General features: G+C 45.2%; 1 protein-coding gene across 1 annotated transcript in view; it reads right to left on the reverse strand.

The window, feature by feature from the left end:
- Nucleotides 1–775: 775 nt before the first annotated feature.
- Smyd3 (SET and MYND domain containing 3) overlaps nucleotides 776–17942 on the reverse strand; it is a 550757-nt gene continuing 533590 nt past the window's right edge. Inside the window, exons 11-12 of the mRNA XM_028755272.1 lie at nucleotides 11241–11349; nucleotides 776–1095 (exon numbers count right to left, since the gene is read on the reverse strand). Of these exons, the coding sequence (XP_028611105.1) occupies nucleotides 994–1095; nucleotides 11241–11349 (211 nt within the window). The 3' untranslated portion in view covers nucleotides 776–993. The remainder of the gene's footprint in view (nucleotides 1096–11240; nucleotides 11350–17942) is intronic.

Consider the following 17942-nt stretch of genomic DNA (forward strand, 5'->3'; position numbering starts at 1 on the left):
TACCACTTCTAGGTGTATGTCAAAGGGAAACTGTGACCCCCAAACACACTTGCCTGATATGTCTACTGGGAAGTCATTCATAATAGCCAAGGCTGCAATTACTCTAGGTGCTCACCAATTTGTATAAAGTACATATAAATAACGAGATATTACTCAGCCATAAAGAAGAGTGAAGCTCTGTCAGCTGCAGCAGAATGCACAGAACTGGAGGAAATTATACAAAGGGAAACTGGCAGGGGCAGAGACAAGTACTGCACTTTGCCCCTCACGTGTAAAAGTCAGGGTGGGGGCAGCTGTGAGAGATAGTGAACCATGGAGGCAGAAAAATAAACAGAGGCCAGATGTGCTCAATGATAGGTGTGCACTATGTACGTGTATTCAGATATTGAAATATCACAGTGAACCACACTGATAAGTACAATTAAGATATGTCAATAGAGATAAAAGTACAATAATAAAAATCTCCTTGGCATACACCTGTGTTTAGAAGTATATGGGAAAATGACTTTCATCCATTTACTTCTATATACACACAGAGAGGAGACTTGAACTTACTCTACCCTATTTTTGTTCTATTTCTGAAAGAGGGTCTCTCTACATGGCCATGGCTGTCCTGGAAGTCACTGTGTAGACCAAACTGGCCCCGAACTCACGGAGATCCACCTCCCTCCAACTCCCAAGTGCTACCCAGCATTCCATTCTTCTTTTGGTGAGTTCCTGTTTCCAACACGGACACCTTAACCATCAAAACCACCCATGAGTAGGCAAAGCCAAGTTGCCAGTGGAATTTTGGACTCATCTTTATTATTTATTATAATGGTTCTGCTCTATCACAAATAAGACTTCTCATGACATGCCACAGAAACATGTTTGCCCACAGAAACACATTGGTGACTTCTACAGGAGGTCCACACAGCAAACATCACAGAGTGTGTGACCTCAGTAAGGCGTTCGATGAAGGGTGCACCACCTTCCCTGTCCTTTTGAGTGTCCTTAGGAGGCTCTTATGTTGGCATCACATTCTTCCAGGAGAAGAATTAAATCTTCAATCAGGCTGTGTTCTCGGCCGTGGGTCACTTTCATAATGTCAAAGGCCTATGGAGAAAGGACAGGTGACTGATTAATACCTCAAAACACACAAGCCCCTGTCTGGCTTCTTACCGTTTGTTTCCTGATGACCTGGGAATCCTGTGGCCCATAAGTGAGCAATCACTCTTTAAGAAGCTGGCAGCACCATGATGCCTGGGTGTCTAGAAGGTGGACTCCTAACTGGGTGGCCTGGGGCAGACATGATCTTCAGGGACTATACTGATGGACAGGGTTAGTTGGGGTGTGCTTACGGGGATCAAAGGACAAAGTAAAAGAGCTGGTCCTCTCCTACCCTGTGGGTTCCAGAGATGGACCTCAGGGCGCCACTTTGGTGGCAAGATCTCTCACATGCTGCGCCATCTCACTGCCCCATGCTAATTCTTTTTCTTGCACACTGTTCTCACCTCCAGGTTCTTAATGACTATGTACCACACATGCATATTTAACAGTCTCTTAATGGCATATGCCAGCACGGAGGTGGCGTTTTGATAGGCCTTCCTTCAGTTTCCATATTCAGCCTCTTACTAAATCTTGATATTCAACCTCTAGAACTTTTTAAAAAACTGGGCAGAGCTTGTGAATTCTCCAGGACAAAAGCAGAGCAGAAATAAAGTTAGCAACCTGAAGGCAAGAAGTCTCTGCTTTGGTCACTAGTGTTGCTCCTGGGACAGCAGCTTCTAAGCCAAGGAAGTCCAAGCAACATGCAGAGACCATATGTGGGCAGCTCTGGGTGACTAACTCCAGATATGTGCCCAGCAAAGTTTCAGATGACCCCAGAATCCATGCAGAAGCCAGCCAGGCACCGTGGAAACCCTGGAGAGCATTCCTGCTGTCTTAGTTAGGGTTTTACTTCTGTGAACAGACACCATGACCAAGGCAACTCTTATAAAGGACAATATTTAATTGGGGCAGGATTACAGGCTCAGAGGTTCAGTTCATTATCATCAAGGCAGCATCCAGGAAGGCACAGTACAGGTGCAGGAAGAGCTAAGAGTTATGTATCTTTTTTGAAGGCAGCTAGGACAAGGGTCTTAAAGCCAAGGCTGACATGACACACTTACTCCAACAAGGCCACACCTACTCTAACAAAGCTACCCCTCCTAATGGTGCCACTTGTTGTGCCAAGCATATTCAAACCACCACACCTGCTGTACTCAATTCTAAGTCCTGACTCAGAACTGTGAACATGATCTTACTGTTCTTATTTTACTGAGTCTTTGGATGGTTTGCTATGGAGCAATGAACGGTCTGAGCAGCATAGTGCACTGTTCAATGGGAGGCAGGATGCAAACAGGGGAGGGACGCAGAGCTACTGTATCGGGTGTGACTGTGCTCTAAAAGATCCTTTACGGTGGTGCCGGTGGCTGTAAAGCACCAGGCAACGGGCTCCAGGACTACCTGATACCTGCACAACCCACTGAGGACAGGTACAGTAACTCCCAGCAGTCACAGCTCAGTCCACTATGCTAATTTAAAGTCAGCATGATTATCCTTTACAGGTTTGGACAGCTCTACCATGTTTGTGGAGATTATTTCATAAACTACTGTTAAAAAGTTAGGTCACTTCCATCTGACTTTGGTTATGATATGACACAGATCTTCTAGTCTATGGGTTGGCTCCTGGTGCTATTATCATTTTGTGTACATGCCTGTATGTTTGCGTGCATGTGTGTGTGCGTGTGCAGGAGGGGCAAGAGATGTGGCTCCAGTTAGATGTTAGGAGAAAAAGAAACAAAATTGAAAGTTGTCTGTCAGTCTGTCTGCTGTTTGCCTGCCTGCCTGTCTGTCTTTGCCTCTCTCCCTCAACGTGTGTGTGTGTGTGTGTGTGTGTGTGTGTGTGTGTGTGTGTTTTGGAGAGGCAGGAGATGGGGTTGCAATTAGATGTTGGGAGAAAAAAGGAAGGATATTTGAAAACAAGCCCTGGTGGCTCTGGACCGCCACTGGCAGTCAGGCCCACAGGAAGGGCCAGGGCAGATGCAGGGAACTTGTTTCTTGTTAATCTGCACAGTTCCGGCCTGCAGTTACGGCACACATATCCCAAGGCAGGGCTTGGTGGAGCAGAGGGGAAGAGCAGGAGCTGCCCCACCCTGCAGGCAGCCAAGCTCTAGGAGAAGATTAGAAAGCCACATCTGGTGCTTCATGTTTTATTCTCATTTCCCTGCTCCTTCATGGGCCTTCTGCTGTATTGCACATGCTGGGTCTGAGACAGAGACCTCTATGATAGTGTCAATACAGAGGATTCTGAATCAGAGAGAGCCCTCGTGGCAAATTCTCCTGCTTGAAAGCCACTGTGGCCATCTGGTCCCCTCCTACTTACTTGTGATTTGCTGAGGATGAATGTTCTCTGCTAGAGCCCCCTGAAAACAGGACCCTGCATACCACCCTAAGAAAAGGCTCAGCTGCCACAGTGACCTCTGCTGGCGAGTTCTCACAGCTCCTAAGCAGACCAGAGGCCCTGCTTGATGTTATGTTTCTGGCCGGTTCTCCATCTGGAGAGGGATCCAGGCCTCTCTGTGACTTGACCGACAGCCTAATGACAATGTCATCTTCTTGTTGTCCTGGCAGTGGAAGGCTGATCTGTGTTTTCCCAAGCACCTCTCCTGTTCCAGTCTTCCTGCCTCAGTACCCTCCTGCAGTTCCGGTCCTAACCAGAATCTTCCTGTGCACTGAAGGGGCAGAGCTGCCATCTGATAGCAAGGCAGGTGCTCAAGCTTTACTGGAGACTTGGGACCTATGACCACACAGGGGCTGCAGGACCCAGCAAATAGGGAAGCTGCCACCATCTGGGCTCATAGCCACACTGCCCAGGCTGCTCCTGCGGGGCAAAAAACGTCCAGCCAGACACCCTGATCAGAAGAAACTGCTCCAATTCACCTGGTCTGAGAGGGGGCAGAGTGGGATGCCCAGCTCTCAGGCCTCACCCCAGTGTCCACTCTGCCTGACCCGTACAGCCTCCAGCTGTGGACAGTGCAGTGGCAGTAGAGAAGAAACCGAGTCTCCTGGACACAGCTTCTCGACAGCCTGAGGACCCTGGAGTAGCCCAGGTCAAATGATGTTGGCCATGCTCTGTGTCCTCTCACTGGCTGATGAGCTCAACATGAGGGTCATACTGGGATAGAGTGCTAGCGTTCTAGGATCCTATGCACCACAACGGCTAGAAGCCAAAGACGAGAGAGCAGAGTATTAACATGAAGATAGTGTGTGTGTATGGGGGTGGGGATAAAGATCAAAAGTGTATCACATGGGTAGAAATAAGAGCTTAGGTGTAATTAATAAACAAGATTTTTCTCTGAGGGATAGTCATATACATAAGAGAAGTTGAGAGAAAGGAGAAAAGTCTGCCAGTGACTTTCATGTATTTGTAGGCGTCAGTAATGTGACATGAACGGGCAGACTTGGTGATGAAGGACAAGATCTGGTTCTTGTCCTGGACACCACTTGTGCTTGCCATGGTCCTGGGGCAAATGCGTGCCTTAGACAGAAGAGAGCCCTGAATGGGCTCAGGTCACGTCTCTATCTCAGCTGAAGGTGAAGAGTGCATTCTCTCACCTCGCGCCCCCCAAACAAAGCTGCAGTAAATCTTGGACAAGCCAGAGCAACGGCAGCCAGGAACTCTGAGGCTCCCTGCTCTCAGCGTCTCCCAATGCTACACATGTGTGTGTCAGAGGGGACAATTACAGTTTAATTTCCTGTAGTGCGTATAAAACCAATTAAGGGAATTTAAACTGGAGCGGGCGTGGTTTGGGAAGAGCTTCTCTCTTGCCATTAAATTTTATTTTTTAATGGCGGCATTTAAAAGGAGCCTGGATGCAGTCGCACATGGAGGACTCATTTGAAGCCTCCAGCGGGGTGTGCTACACCCCCTTACAGATTCTGAGTGTTGCACCGGAAATGACACAGTCTGTCACACAAGAGGCAAAGGCCTCTCTGGGAAATAAAGAAAAGGCTCCCAGGACAGATTTCCATCTCATCGTATCTTTTTTAAACATAATTTTAGAATTGTGACCATGTATTAAACAGAATGAATGAGATCAAATTATGATTTAAAGCTGGAAACAATATGGCTTTCTTATTAATTTTTAATATAAATATATTACATTTATCAAGGATTTCATATGCAGTCTACTGTGAGCCTGGGGAATGCAATAAATGACTTCCCCGGGCATGATTTGAATATGGATATAAAAATCAGAAGGAAAAGAAACACATAAGAGCCTGTGCATCAGGTCACCGCAGCGGGACATGCAGGAGAGTTTCCCTCTTCTGTCCATCCCAAGATGAAAGCCCTGTGTGGGCAGGAGAGGTAGTCCTGGCATTCAGCAGGGAACATCAGGCAAAGCTGTGCTCACAGGCACCTCCAGAGCCACTGATTACAGTAGGCAGTAGGAAACCCCAAAGTCTCTGAGGATCCATGTGAGCTCAGAAGCTTCACTGCATACCACTCTACACTGTCCAAGACTCGCTCTAAGTGTCAAATACCCTTGAGGGGTACACTCCAGGGAGGCAAACTATTACGCTATATTGACAGGCAGCTCCAGTGACTAGGTCAGGGCTCTTGCTGTAGGAGGGGCTCTGGCCCTGTCAGACAGCCTGTGCCTATGAAATCCTCACAGAGAAAGCTGAGTGCTAGGATGCCCACAGGAGGGGCAGGTGTGGTGAGCTCAGGGATGCCTGTCAGTGGCAGAGACCATGCTGGAAAGAGCGGCTATTGTTGAAGATGGAGTGACAGTCCTGTGGTTAAGAGCACTGAACTGTTATTCTTGCAGAAGATGCCAGTGCAGTTCCCAGCACCCATAAATCAGCCCACATCTGCCTGTAACTCCAGTTTCAGGAGATTTAGTGCCTTTTTCTTACCCCTATGGGCACTGCACACACATGGTTCACACACATACATTCAGGCAAAGTGCACGTGCGCGCACACACACATAGATGTTACTGTGTCAGTATCTTTAACCTGTCAATATACTATTTTAAAATATTTACTTATTTGTATTTTATATGTCGAGTGTTTTGCCTGCATGTGCATTTACACGCTTATCTAGCCCCTTAGAAGCCAGGAAAGGGCAATGCATCCCCTGGAGCCGGAGTTACAGACGGTATACGGTATCCTGTGAGTGTTGAGAATTAACCTGCAAAAGCAGTAAATGTTCTTGATTGTGAGCAAGCTCTCCACAACCAACCCAGTCAATATTAACTCAGTGCCCGAGAGTCTCTGAAGGAGTCTTGTACTTTCCCAAGACCTTGGTGTCATCGAATGAAAGCACACCTTGGCTTGCTTGTGCTGTGTGACATACCACACCAGACAGAGGTAGGGGAATGGAGTCTTGATTTTGTTTCTGAGTACTGTTATTGATTTCTAATTTGATTCCACCGAGGCCAGAGTATTCATCTATTGCTTACACTTATGAACCATTCACATTAATTGATTATTTTTTTAATGTCCCAGAATGTGTCATGGGGTCTCCTGTGATGTGTTCTTTATGTGCTTGTGAAAGATGTCTATTCTGCCTTTCTGAGCAGGGTATTTTATAAAATTACTACATCACTAGTGGTAGTAAATTTCCCTCTATCTTTGTTGATGTTCTGTCTACTTGTTCTTATGAACTGTAGATAGACACTTCATGTTTACTTATACTTGGGGTTTCTGCTTTCTTTCAGGTCTACAGGTTTGGTTTAGTGAGGTTTTGAGACAGAGCTTGCTATGCTACCCAGACTGGCCTTGAATTTACAAGGGTGACCAGCCTGGTTTCAAATTAGTCATCTTTCTGCCTCAGGCTCCACACAAAGCTCTACCAGGTTTTGTTTGTACCGTTTGAAGCTGTGTGCTTTGATGCAGCTATGTTTAGTGTTGCTGCCTCTCAGAGGCATTTACAGTCTATGATGTCCTTCATCTCTAGTCAAGTCTTCTTTACGCTGAAGTCTACTCATATGATATTAACATAATCACTGCAGCTATATTGTGATTATATTTTCATGATGTATCTTCTCCTGCCTTTTAACTTTCAGTCTATCTATAGCATTATGTTTAAAGAGTCTCTTATAGACAGCACAAACTTGGGGTACTTTCAAATATATCTGCTCTACTAATATTTGCCTTCCAGAGTGTTAGACCAATGGTTCTCAGCCTTCCGAATGCTGAGAGCCTTTAATAAAGTTCCTCATGTTGTGGTGACTCCAACCATAAAATTATTTTTATTGTTATTCATAACTGTAATCTCAATATCTTCAAGTTTTCCTTTTTTGTTTTAATCTGTTTATAGTTTTAGCTGTTATGTTTAGGATTTTTGGATCCATTTGAGTTACTTTCTGTATATGGGTAGGTGAATCTCACGTCAGCCTTTGCATGTGGATATCAGCTTCTCTAACACCATTTTTTGAGGTCACTATCCTTTCCTTATTAAATGGTGCTGTTGAAAATTGCTTTTTCCTGTGTGAGAGGCTCTACTGCATTTGTTTAATTATGTATGCATTGGTCTATGTATCCATCTTTATGCTAGTAGCATATGGTTACGGTTACTATAGCTTTGTAGTAAGTTGAAATTGGGAATTGGAATTTTCAAAGATAGTTCTTAGTTCTTTTCAAAGATTAATTTTGGCTATTTTGTTGGGGCAGAGGGTGTCTCTTGAGTTTCCATGTGAATTTTAAGACTGATTTTTCTATTTTGCAGAGAGAGAGAGAGAGAGAGAGAGAGAGAGAGAGAGAGAGAGAGCCAGCCAGCCTTTGAGGAGAATGTGTGTATCGCTCAGAGATGTTTATGTCTTCAGTTTTTCAATCCATAGCAAAGATGCCACTTTGCATTTTAATGTCTTTCTTTCATCACTTTGGTTGATTTCTAAGCATTTTATGGTCTTACAAATGGAAGAATTCAATTTCTTACTTTGGTTGGTATATAGAAACACAAATAATTTATGAATGTTGATCTTAGATTGTACTAATTTGCTAATTAATTTGTTAGTTATAATATTTTCTGCATGTGTTTTAAACATATATTTTTTCTAGCTCGGATGTCTCTATCATTGTTTCAAGTATTCTTTATATTTACCATTTCTCTTCTCTTTCTGGGAGTTTAATGTCAGAAAGCTAACATTACTAGTCATTGGTCCCCAGATCTCCAAGGCCATGTTCAGTTTTACTTTTATTATGGTTTTCTCCTGTGTGATTGGTGCTGAGTTCCTCTCTACTCACCTGCTTCCTGAATTTGTTGGCTCTTAGGTTTTTGTGTATTCCTTCACACCTTCCCCCTCTTCATGAGACTATGCTTCTTGTTTGTTGTGATGGTGTTTATAACTGCTCACTGAAGCAACATCTTTACAAAGGCTGTAGTCATGTCACTGTCAAATGAATTTAATGCATTTGCTCTCTCAAAGCTGGTATCTGCTGATCGATTTTAAAGATTAAGACTGGTTCTTTGTATGGTGAGTGATTTTCAACTGAAATATGGACATTTTGGAAACCTGGATTTTATGCAAACCTTGTTTGAGCTGGCTGTCCCCAACATCACTCTAGAAGGGAGTAAGGATGACACCTTGCTGGTGACAGTCATAGGCACAAGTCCAGGTTTCCTACTCAGCTCCTTGCTACTATTGGGTTTAGACTCTGATAGGAACATCTGTGTTTTCTTTTAAGACAGTTTAATCATTACGCTTGTATTTCATCCATCATTTTTTTCTTTACCTACTCTTTTTTTAAATTTGATATTTAAAAATGGTGTATGTGTATTCGTGCCTGTGTGTTTGCGCATGCGTTTGTGTGTGTGTGTGTGTGTGTGTGTGTGTGTGTGTGTAAATGCATGCACACATGTACTCCATGCACATGTGTGCTGATACTCACGGTGCTCCTCCTGCACCATGTCTGCCTGGACGCTGGCATGTTCCCACCTTGGTGATAATGAACTGAACCTCTGAACCTGTAAGCCAGCCCTAGTTAAATGTTGTCCTTTTAAGAGTTGCCTTGGTCATGGTTTCTATTCACAGCAGTAAAACCCTAACTAAGACACCCACCTTTCTTCTAAAAAGACATTCAGGAATTCAACTAGGCTTGAAGGCAATTCCAGATGCTATGCTTCCAGAAAGCATCTTCTACTTCAATGGGACAGTTGAGAGAAGGCTGGAGCCTTGCATCCCAGTGTAGATTTTAAAACCTTTTCGTGTGTCTGTCTCCTCCAGTAAACTGTAAGGACAGTATTATTGGGTCTTACTCAGAGTAGCAGCAGCATTTAATCAACAACTTGTGGTGAATTAAGCAGAATATATCAGAACTGGCTGTGTCTTGGAGAGAGAGGTTTTTGCACCTTAGTGTTTCATTTTCCAAACAGTAATGGAAACACCTCTCTTGCTTTTGATACATTATTGGTTTCTACTGAAACCTTCACACAGCAGATCAAGGTAAGTGTCTTCTGTCTACATAGATGGACTGGTTGACATGTACTTGACTAGGTAAGAGAAGGGACGTTCTTCCTGAGACTGTAGGAGGTTGTTCTAACATTCATCTAAGGAAGGTACCAAAGAAAGAGAAAAAGGAAGAGATGGTCACCTCCAGGAAGCCCCAGTGTTGTTCTCATTGGCTGGTGGCTGCTGTCAATTAAAATCCAGGAGCAGACAATGTGGCTAGCGTCCAATATAAGTTGGCATTAATAATCCTTTAGGCATTTATTACCTTTCTTGTCCCTTTGGACACTCCCCGGGAAACCTCAACTGCATGCTTGATCCTTCTACCACATCTCTCTGACACATGAGTACTGGGGGCCAGAAGACCCCCTCCAAGTATCAAAGGCTCCCCAAGAAAGCCAGGTCTCCTATGACCCACCAGTATGAGGACCAGATAGGCACATGACTGCCGTGACATGTTGAGAGGATGTTCTAAAGTATGGGAGGGCCAGGCCAGGAGAACCCTGGGCTGCTCCAGGCAGACAGGCTCCTTAAGAGGGTGAAACTAAGTTCCCCTTTAGCAAAGTGTCCAGTACTAACCCAGGCCCTTCATTTCATTTTCTAACAGGGATTGCTAAGATTGTATTGACCTCTCTCACTCCTTCCCTTCCCACTTCTCCAACAACGAATATATTTTTGGGATTTCGACTGATGCTGAGCTAGTTATGAGGATGAGAGCGATGAGTTATAGGCTGCAGGGGTTGGAAAGGAGCCCCCTGCGCTCTCTCTCTCTCTCTCTCTCTCTCTCTCTCTCTCTCTCTCTCTCTCAAACACACACACACACACACACACACACACACACACACACTGAAATGCTGAAAGTTCTCCACTGGCAGAGCCAACAAAGAGTTGTAAGAACCAAGTTAACAAAAACATTGGAGCTGAGCCCTGAAGGACCAGTACAGTCCTGCCAGGCCCAGCAGGCTGGGAAGTACATCTAAGGTAGAGGAAATAGCTTTGTAAAGACCTCAAAGTTAGTAAGTCAGTATTGACCAAAGCCTGCCCTGGCAGTGGAGAGAGGAGGAGGAGGTGATACAGAGACTACAGTCTGATGGGCAGGTCTTGCCTACCTCAAGAAGAGACATATTGTACTCAGAGGATGTGGTGAAGGGTGATTTGTGGGACTGGGCACATGTGTACTGGTGTTCTGAAACTCACACCAGAGTAATTGTTAAAATTATACTGAGTAGGAACCTGGGGAGACAGTTTGGTAGATTAAGCATTTGTCATGTGAGCATGATGATCTGAGTTCAAGCCAGAGGACTCACATTAGAAGCTGGGGCTAGAGAAACAGATCTGTAATTTCCAGTGCTGGGGTGTGGAGACAGTCAGGTCTCTGATGCTCGCTGGGGAGTGAGTCTAGTCAGTGAGCTTCAAGCTAGCAAGATCCCATGTCTCCCGCAAATAAAGCTCTTGAGGAATGACACCTAGTTGACCTCTGGCCTCTTCATGCATGTACACACACCTGCACACACGTGCACACACAGGCATACTTAATACACAAGCAGGTTGATTCTATACTGACAGTGTAAAACAAATTACATTTGAATACATTTAACCCACAGAAACTGGCAACTGTTACAAATGTTGTTAAACATTTACTGGCACACTTGGGCATGTGTGTACTCACATGCTAAAGGCAGAGCTTAGCGATTACCGAGTAGAGGACTGGCAGGAGCCAGAGAAAGGTACACCGGGCCGAACCCAAGTCTTGGCACACTCACCAGCCTCAGATTCTTCATGGCCTGGGGAAACATGCCTTGATGGAGCTGCAGCTTGCCAACTTTCATCACTTGCACACCTCTGACAGGATGGCTTCCGGGAAAAAAAATCCTGGAAGAGATCAAAAGGCAAACAGTGAGGGTAGCTCTCACCTTCGCAGTCAGTATTTCATCTGAAGACTGGGACACAGAGGAAAAGCTGGCTGTGACTGTTAATGAGCTCCTGAAGGGAAAATAGCTTGTGATCTAGAAGCCAATACAGAGACGAGATGATATATAACCTTCCTTCAGATCCCTAGACTACTTCCTGCATTTGAGGCGGGGTGAAGAGACATCCACCTGGTCCTATGTACTTACATCGAGAGAATGCTGCATTGTGTTTTGGAGTATGAATCTGCTCCTGGTCCTCTTCCATGAAGCTCCAACATTAGCTCCTCATCAATATATATTTGTGGAATAAATGAAAGAGATCTGCTATGCAGGAATATTTAATCATAGGCTGCACAGGCTCACAGACAAAGAGCAGCTCAAGCAGAGAGAGCACAGGGCCCAAATTATCTAAGAGATGGAGCCAAAGATGGCCATATGACCATCCAGGAAGCTGGCTCCCTCCTCTGGAGAAGTGGCATTAGGTGTGTGCCCCGATACTTTCAATATATATTTGCTGGCTAAATGGACGAGCCCTTCTTTTGATTCCAAATAGATCCTGCCACACCTCTGCTACAAAGCCCTTAGACTGAATCTTGGTTGTGGAACCCATCATGGTCCACCTTTCCTACAGCACCTGCATGCTTACTTTCTCTCGCCAGTGGTTAAGGTTCCCAGTCTGTAGTGTATTCCCATGGTAGCCAGCACATGCAACTCATACTTGAGGCCTTTCATATTGTCTTAGTTTCTTTTCCCGTTAATAAAATACCTTGACAAAAGTAACTTAAAGGAGAAAGGGTTTATTTGACTGATGGTTCCAGGTGACAGCCCATCATGGCAGGGGATTTGCAGTGGCAGGAGTTTGAGACAAGTGGCAATGCTATGTCCATCCACAATCAGAAGAGGACAGAAATAAATATTCACACATGCTAACATTTAACTTGCCCTCTCATTCCAGGGAGATGACTCTACCCATTATTAAGAGGTCTTCTTCCCTCACCAGCACAAGGTGATTCCCTTCAGACCTTCTCAGAGGCTAACCTTCAGACAACCCCACACAGGTATGCCCAGAGACCTAGCTCCTACCTGTCAAGTTGGCGGGTGTGGTGGCAGATCAGAGAATGAGGACTCAAGACTCTATCATTTCATTCTGGATCTCACAGTACTGTCTCTTCTGCCTCCCACAGGTTCTAAGACAGAGGTTCTCAACCTTCCTAACGCTGCAACCCTTTAATATAGTTCCTCATGCTGTAGTGACCCCAAAACATAAAAACTATTTTCATTGCTTCTTCATAACTGAGATTTTGCTACTGCTATGAATTATAATGTAAATAACTTGGGGAGATAAAGGTTTGTCAAAGGGGTCATGACCCACAGGTTGACAGTTGCTGCTCTAAGCAAATACTGAGCTTCCAATGCCTATGTAGGATAATGTTCAGGCCCAAGGGGAAATACCACATCAGAGAGACATGAGCATTTCCATCAGGACCCAATGCTCCCACCAGGCATGGATAAACATTCATACAAGAGTAAAAATAACATTACAGGAAGGAGTGTGCGTCCATGCCTGAATCCTTCGAGTAATGCATATTCAGTTCAAATTTGTTGACCAGAGTGGATGGAGAAAGCAACACAGTGTTTGATGGAGAGAACGGACTGGTGACTGGGTGGCTTGGAGAAGGACGCATGGCATAAGCTGGCTCCCAAGAACTTGGATTGACTGTAGGAACGGAAGGATGAGCATGGAGTTAGACAGCCAGGGAATGCAACCAGGACATACTCCTGATGTGAGGACAGGAGGACCTGCCTTTGTTCCATGGTCACAAAGATATTCCAGGTTCTTACCTAGACAGTGCTAGCCCTGTGTGGCTCAGCTTCAGGTGCCCTTTAACTGAGAGCCCACTGAATCCATATTTAAGCCCTCCTGTGTAACAGATCTTCAGCACCCCCATCCCCCAATTCAGCTCATCTCTGAAATGAGATATAGAAGCCTATCCATTCATGCTCTTAAAAAGGAAGATTGCTGATCTGAGGGCAAGCACTGTGCCACAGAAGGCGGACCGTGCCTCTTTAAAGAACCAGAAAGGGAGGAGGTGGAGAACAAAGCAGACACCTGGGTCCCCAGTCTCCTTCATCTCTGGTGAACGCTATGAGGTCAGTTACTTCACCTCTTGTCCCTTACAGAATGAACATCATTACAGAGTTGTATGGAAATGATTTCAAGATCCTCAGACAAAAGGCTTAAGTGCGGGATGCCATTATCAGAAGGTAATTGCCCTGGACACATTCCCTGAAAAGCACACCTGGATTTGGGATTTTATTTTATTGCTGTGAATATGGTATAGTTAAATTTAAAGGCCAAAAAGTAATTTTATACTAATAATCTCTCTGCTAAGTGGGTGTCTGTCATGTCAGTGAGCAGAAGAGAAGAAAATCTTTGGTTCTGTGATAGCAGAGAAAGTGGTGCCTAATTACGGCATGACGGGTACCCGCCTCAGTCCCGGGAAGATTGAAAACTGAGTGGAGTTTCTCAACAGAAGGTGAGCAGAAGGCTCCTGTGGGGAGTGGGGGATGCCCACACAAAAATCTAGTGAGCTGACTGGTAGTGAGAGGCTGCTGGAGACTTTTGTTCCTAGAGGCCTCCCAGCTGACATGTGGAATCAGACTCCAGCTTACTGGTTGGAACAGCACCCCAGGGAACTCTGGGGGAGGCTCACTCCTGCTGGGTGGCCCACTTAGGGTGTGGCCCTTCCATCACCCTCCTGCAAAGGGAATAATGAGAGAGTGTGGGGTCTGCTGGTCTTTGCCTACTGGGTTATCAGATGCCAATCACAGATGCATAGAAAACCTGAAGGTGTGCTGGGGTGGAACAGGTATTAGGGTGTCAATGTGAGGGAAAGTTTAGCTGTGAGAAACTGGGTTCTGAGTCCAGTGCTTTCAGACCTTTGTAGAAGTTCAAAGTATATTCTTACCCTTGGTGAACACAGAGCCAAGTTGAAGAAATGAGGATTAAGTGACAACATAGAGAGGGGCATGGGTATCCCTCTCCACTGTCAACATAGCAGGGAAGCACCACAGTGACTTGGGGAACAGCAAGAGTGAGCTGGCTTAGACTGAGGAGAGGATTGTGTGATGGTTTATATATGTTTGACCCAGGGAGTGGCACTATTAGCTGTGACCTTGTTGGAGTAGGTGTGTCACTGTGGGCATAGGGTTAAGACCCTCACTTGGCTGCCTGAAAGTCAGTTTTCCACTAGCCGGCTTCAAAGGTGCAGAACTCTCGGCTTTGCCTGCATCATGCCTGCCTAGGTGCTTCCCTGCTCCCACCTTGATGATAATGGACTGAACCTCTGAACGTGTAAGCCAGCCCAATTAAATGTTGTCCTTTATAAGACTTGTCTTGGTCATGGTGTCTGATCACAGCAGTAAACCCCTAACTAAGATAAATAGGATGCTGGGCTCAGCCTGAGGGGTATGGGAAGGGGTAGATCATTCCATCAATAGTAGGGGAGGCTAGATGCAGATATGGAGGGGAGGTGCCCTCAGGCCAGGCTACCCACTGCAGACATATCTAAGTTCCCAAGTCTTCCTACCAGGTGACACTCTGTTGAGGGAAAGGAAAATACATCAGCAGGTAGGAAAACAGGGAAAAGTAGAAAAAATATTAAATCTTTGAAAAAAAAGGGGGGAGGATTTGAGACAAATAAGGTCATAGCGTTGACTGTGGGGACCTGCTGGAAAATAGCAATCACGGGTGTCCCCACCCTCAACCCCGATTCAGAAACACCTCCACAAAGACACATATAATTCTATAACACCATAATCAGCTGACTGGCCATTCCACTCATCTGGGCATTACAAACCTGATTCTCATAAGGACAAGGTAAGCCATCTCATACCCCAGAAGGCTGGGCCTAGGATGCATCTGCATGGGATGGGGAGGGAGGGGAAGCATATAGACTAGCTTTAGTTCCAACTATATGCACATATGGTCTTGCTGCTCTCAGGTTTCAGCAGAGGCAGAGAGGTAGAGAGGAAGAGAATTGGAATTCTCGAGAATTCAAAAGGCACAAAGAGAAGCCTTCTCTGGCAGGACCATTACTCTGTGCCCAGCCCTCTCCATGTGACACATCTACACTGGCACTACCTAAATGGTGGCAGAGCTTTGACATTTTACATGACAGGAAGAAACAGTTATTGCTCAGGCCTGTTTGTAAAACCTGAAAGCAAAGCATTTGCTGGTCCTGACATGAGCCTAACCTGCCCGTTGGAGTCACATCTCCGAATGAATATACAGACCTGGTTGTATGGATGTTAGCTGAGAAATTTGGAATAGTGATAGGACTTGAAAAGAAAAAGTTTGCAACTCCTGAAAATCTGATCCAGGGGGAGACGTATCACTAGGCAAAGCTGGCAGAGGAAAGGATGGTGGAGAGTCTTCCAATGGTGAGTTAGGCTGTTGCAAGATGAACCCACTTCTCAGTCACTGACTTGGGAAACCAGACATTGAGTACTGTCTGAGGGGACATGGTTGAAATTGTTTTGCATTTACCTATGCAGTATCCTTGCCAAACCAAACAGAAACCAACAAACCAAAACAGAGTCTAATGGAGCCCATAAAATTAAATTCCATTTTATGGGAAACAACGAGTGATAAAGGAATGTGTAGAAGCCGTGGGCCAAGTTCAGGGAGTGGGAATCCACAGGACCGCAGCACAGGGTCCTCCATAGGTCACAGCAGGAAAAGAAAGAGATGGAGGCGGGGGCAGGGTGGCGGGGAACAACAGCTGGGATTTAAAGAGACTTAAGAGATGTAACAAGCACATGTAGTATATAGGCCTGGTGCATCGTGACTTAGGGCAATGGTAAAAAGACCCTTCTCAGATCTGAAGGAAATCTTCACATGAGATACACTCGCGCTGTAAGGAGCCATCCACCTGTTTTGTATTACATGATGTAATGTCTGGGCTGTGATTTAAATATCTTCAGCAGAATCCATTTTCCCAGCAATGGTGGATTAGCCTGCTTCAGACTGACTCGAGCTACAAACAAGGCAAAATGATCAAAATATTTTTGAGGGCCCATGTGAAGATAAGCCAGACCATGGAGGCTGTAGGCTCCTAAAGACTCATGACTGGAAAAGACGGAAGCTTGGGGATGTGCACCTTGTGCGAGGAGCCACTTTCCCCTATGATGCTTTGAAAGAGAGCCAGGGCCAGGAAGGCCAAGCAGCTGAGCAACAGCTCGGGTGGACTCAAGGACAAAGACATGCAGCCAACTACACTGAGGATCCAAAAAGGAGGCAGCACCTGAGTGAACACCAGTGGCTCCCAAAGGGCTACAACCTCGGAATCATGTGGTCGAGCAGGAACGGAGCGGCCCTACTCAGAACAAATCACTTCATATACATCTTTCCTGAATTAAGGTGATATGTTTTTGCCTTGTGGGTAGCAGCAAAAATATACTTCCATGAGTAACACAGAGCCATCCAAAGCCCTGTCATGTCTTTAACTTCTCTGTACCATACTCTGCATCCAGCAGAAGCATAGCCAGGTGCAGGAGGAGGGAACTGTCAGAAAACTGAGAGAAAGGAAACGCAGACATGAGACAGAACTTTTGTACTACAATATTTAAGGTCTGAGAGACTTTTGAAAGAACTGTAATAAGCCAGGTGTGATGGTGCATATCCTTAATCTCAATACTCAAGAGGCAGAGGCAGGGGAATCTCTGTGAGTATGAGGCCATAGTGGTCTACAGAGTTAGTTTCAAGAAAGTCAGGGCTATGCAGAGAGACCTCATCTCAAAAAAAAAAAAAAGTATGTTTGAAAATTTAAATAATAAGAAAGAATATTAGCAAAGATCAGAATAAAAACTTGCAATAAAAACTCTGGAAGTGATAACACAGTAATTTATGCTACAATTAGTCCTGGATGTGGGTCTTGAACTGGAAGCAGGACAGACCCGTGTATCTATCATCACTCACAGGAGGGAAATGCATGCTAGCTGGTATCTCACAGGAGAGAAGGTTGAAGTGGGCAGAGCAAGGTCTGACACATCAACCCTAAGAGATTTCACAAATAATAAATGACAGCAAGACACAGACCCAAGCCCACAGCTTTGTGAGGACAATTCACCAGTGGGAGTTGGGAGAGAAGATGGTGGCCATCTCCGAAGCCAGGCCAGGGATATGAAGGCACATCGGGAATGTTTGAGAATTTTCTTAATTGAAACAAAACAAAATAGACAAGAAAGGGTCTTAGTTTTCTACCTTTAGACAAGGCGAGCTCTTCTCTTTGCCTCACAGTATTGGCCTAGGTTCACTGCCCACAGGCTGAAGATGACCTGGGGTTGAGTGTGTCAATGGGGGATACCTGGCTACAGCCTCTGAAGTACAAGTCACACACCCTGATGAAGTGCGGCACATGTGCTATATAAAAACAAGCATTTAGACAATACCAAAGATTGCTAATTATTTTGTGAGTATGATAACCTGGTGTCAAAACCAGTTGTTAAAACCCTACCTTTTACAAAGAAGAAAGGGAGGGAGGGAGGGAGGGA

Source organism: Grammomys surdaster, unplaced genomic scaffold (genome assembly GCF_004785775.1).
Source record: "Grammomys surdaster isolate TR1022 unplaced genomic scaffold, NIH_TR_1.0 126051, whole genome shotgun sequence".
In the NCBI taxonomy this organism is placed as follows: domain Eukaryota; kingdom Metazoa; phylum Chordata; class Mammalia; order Rodentia; family Muridae; genus Grammomys; species Grammomys surdaster.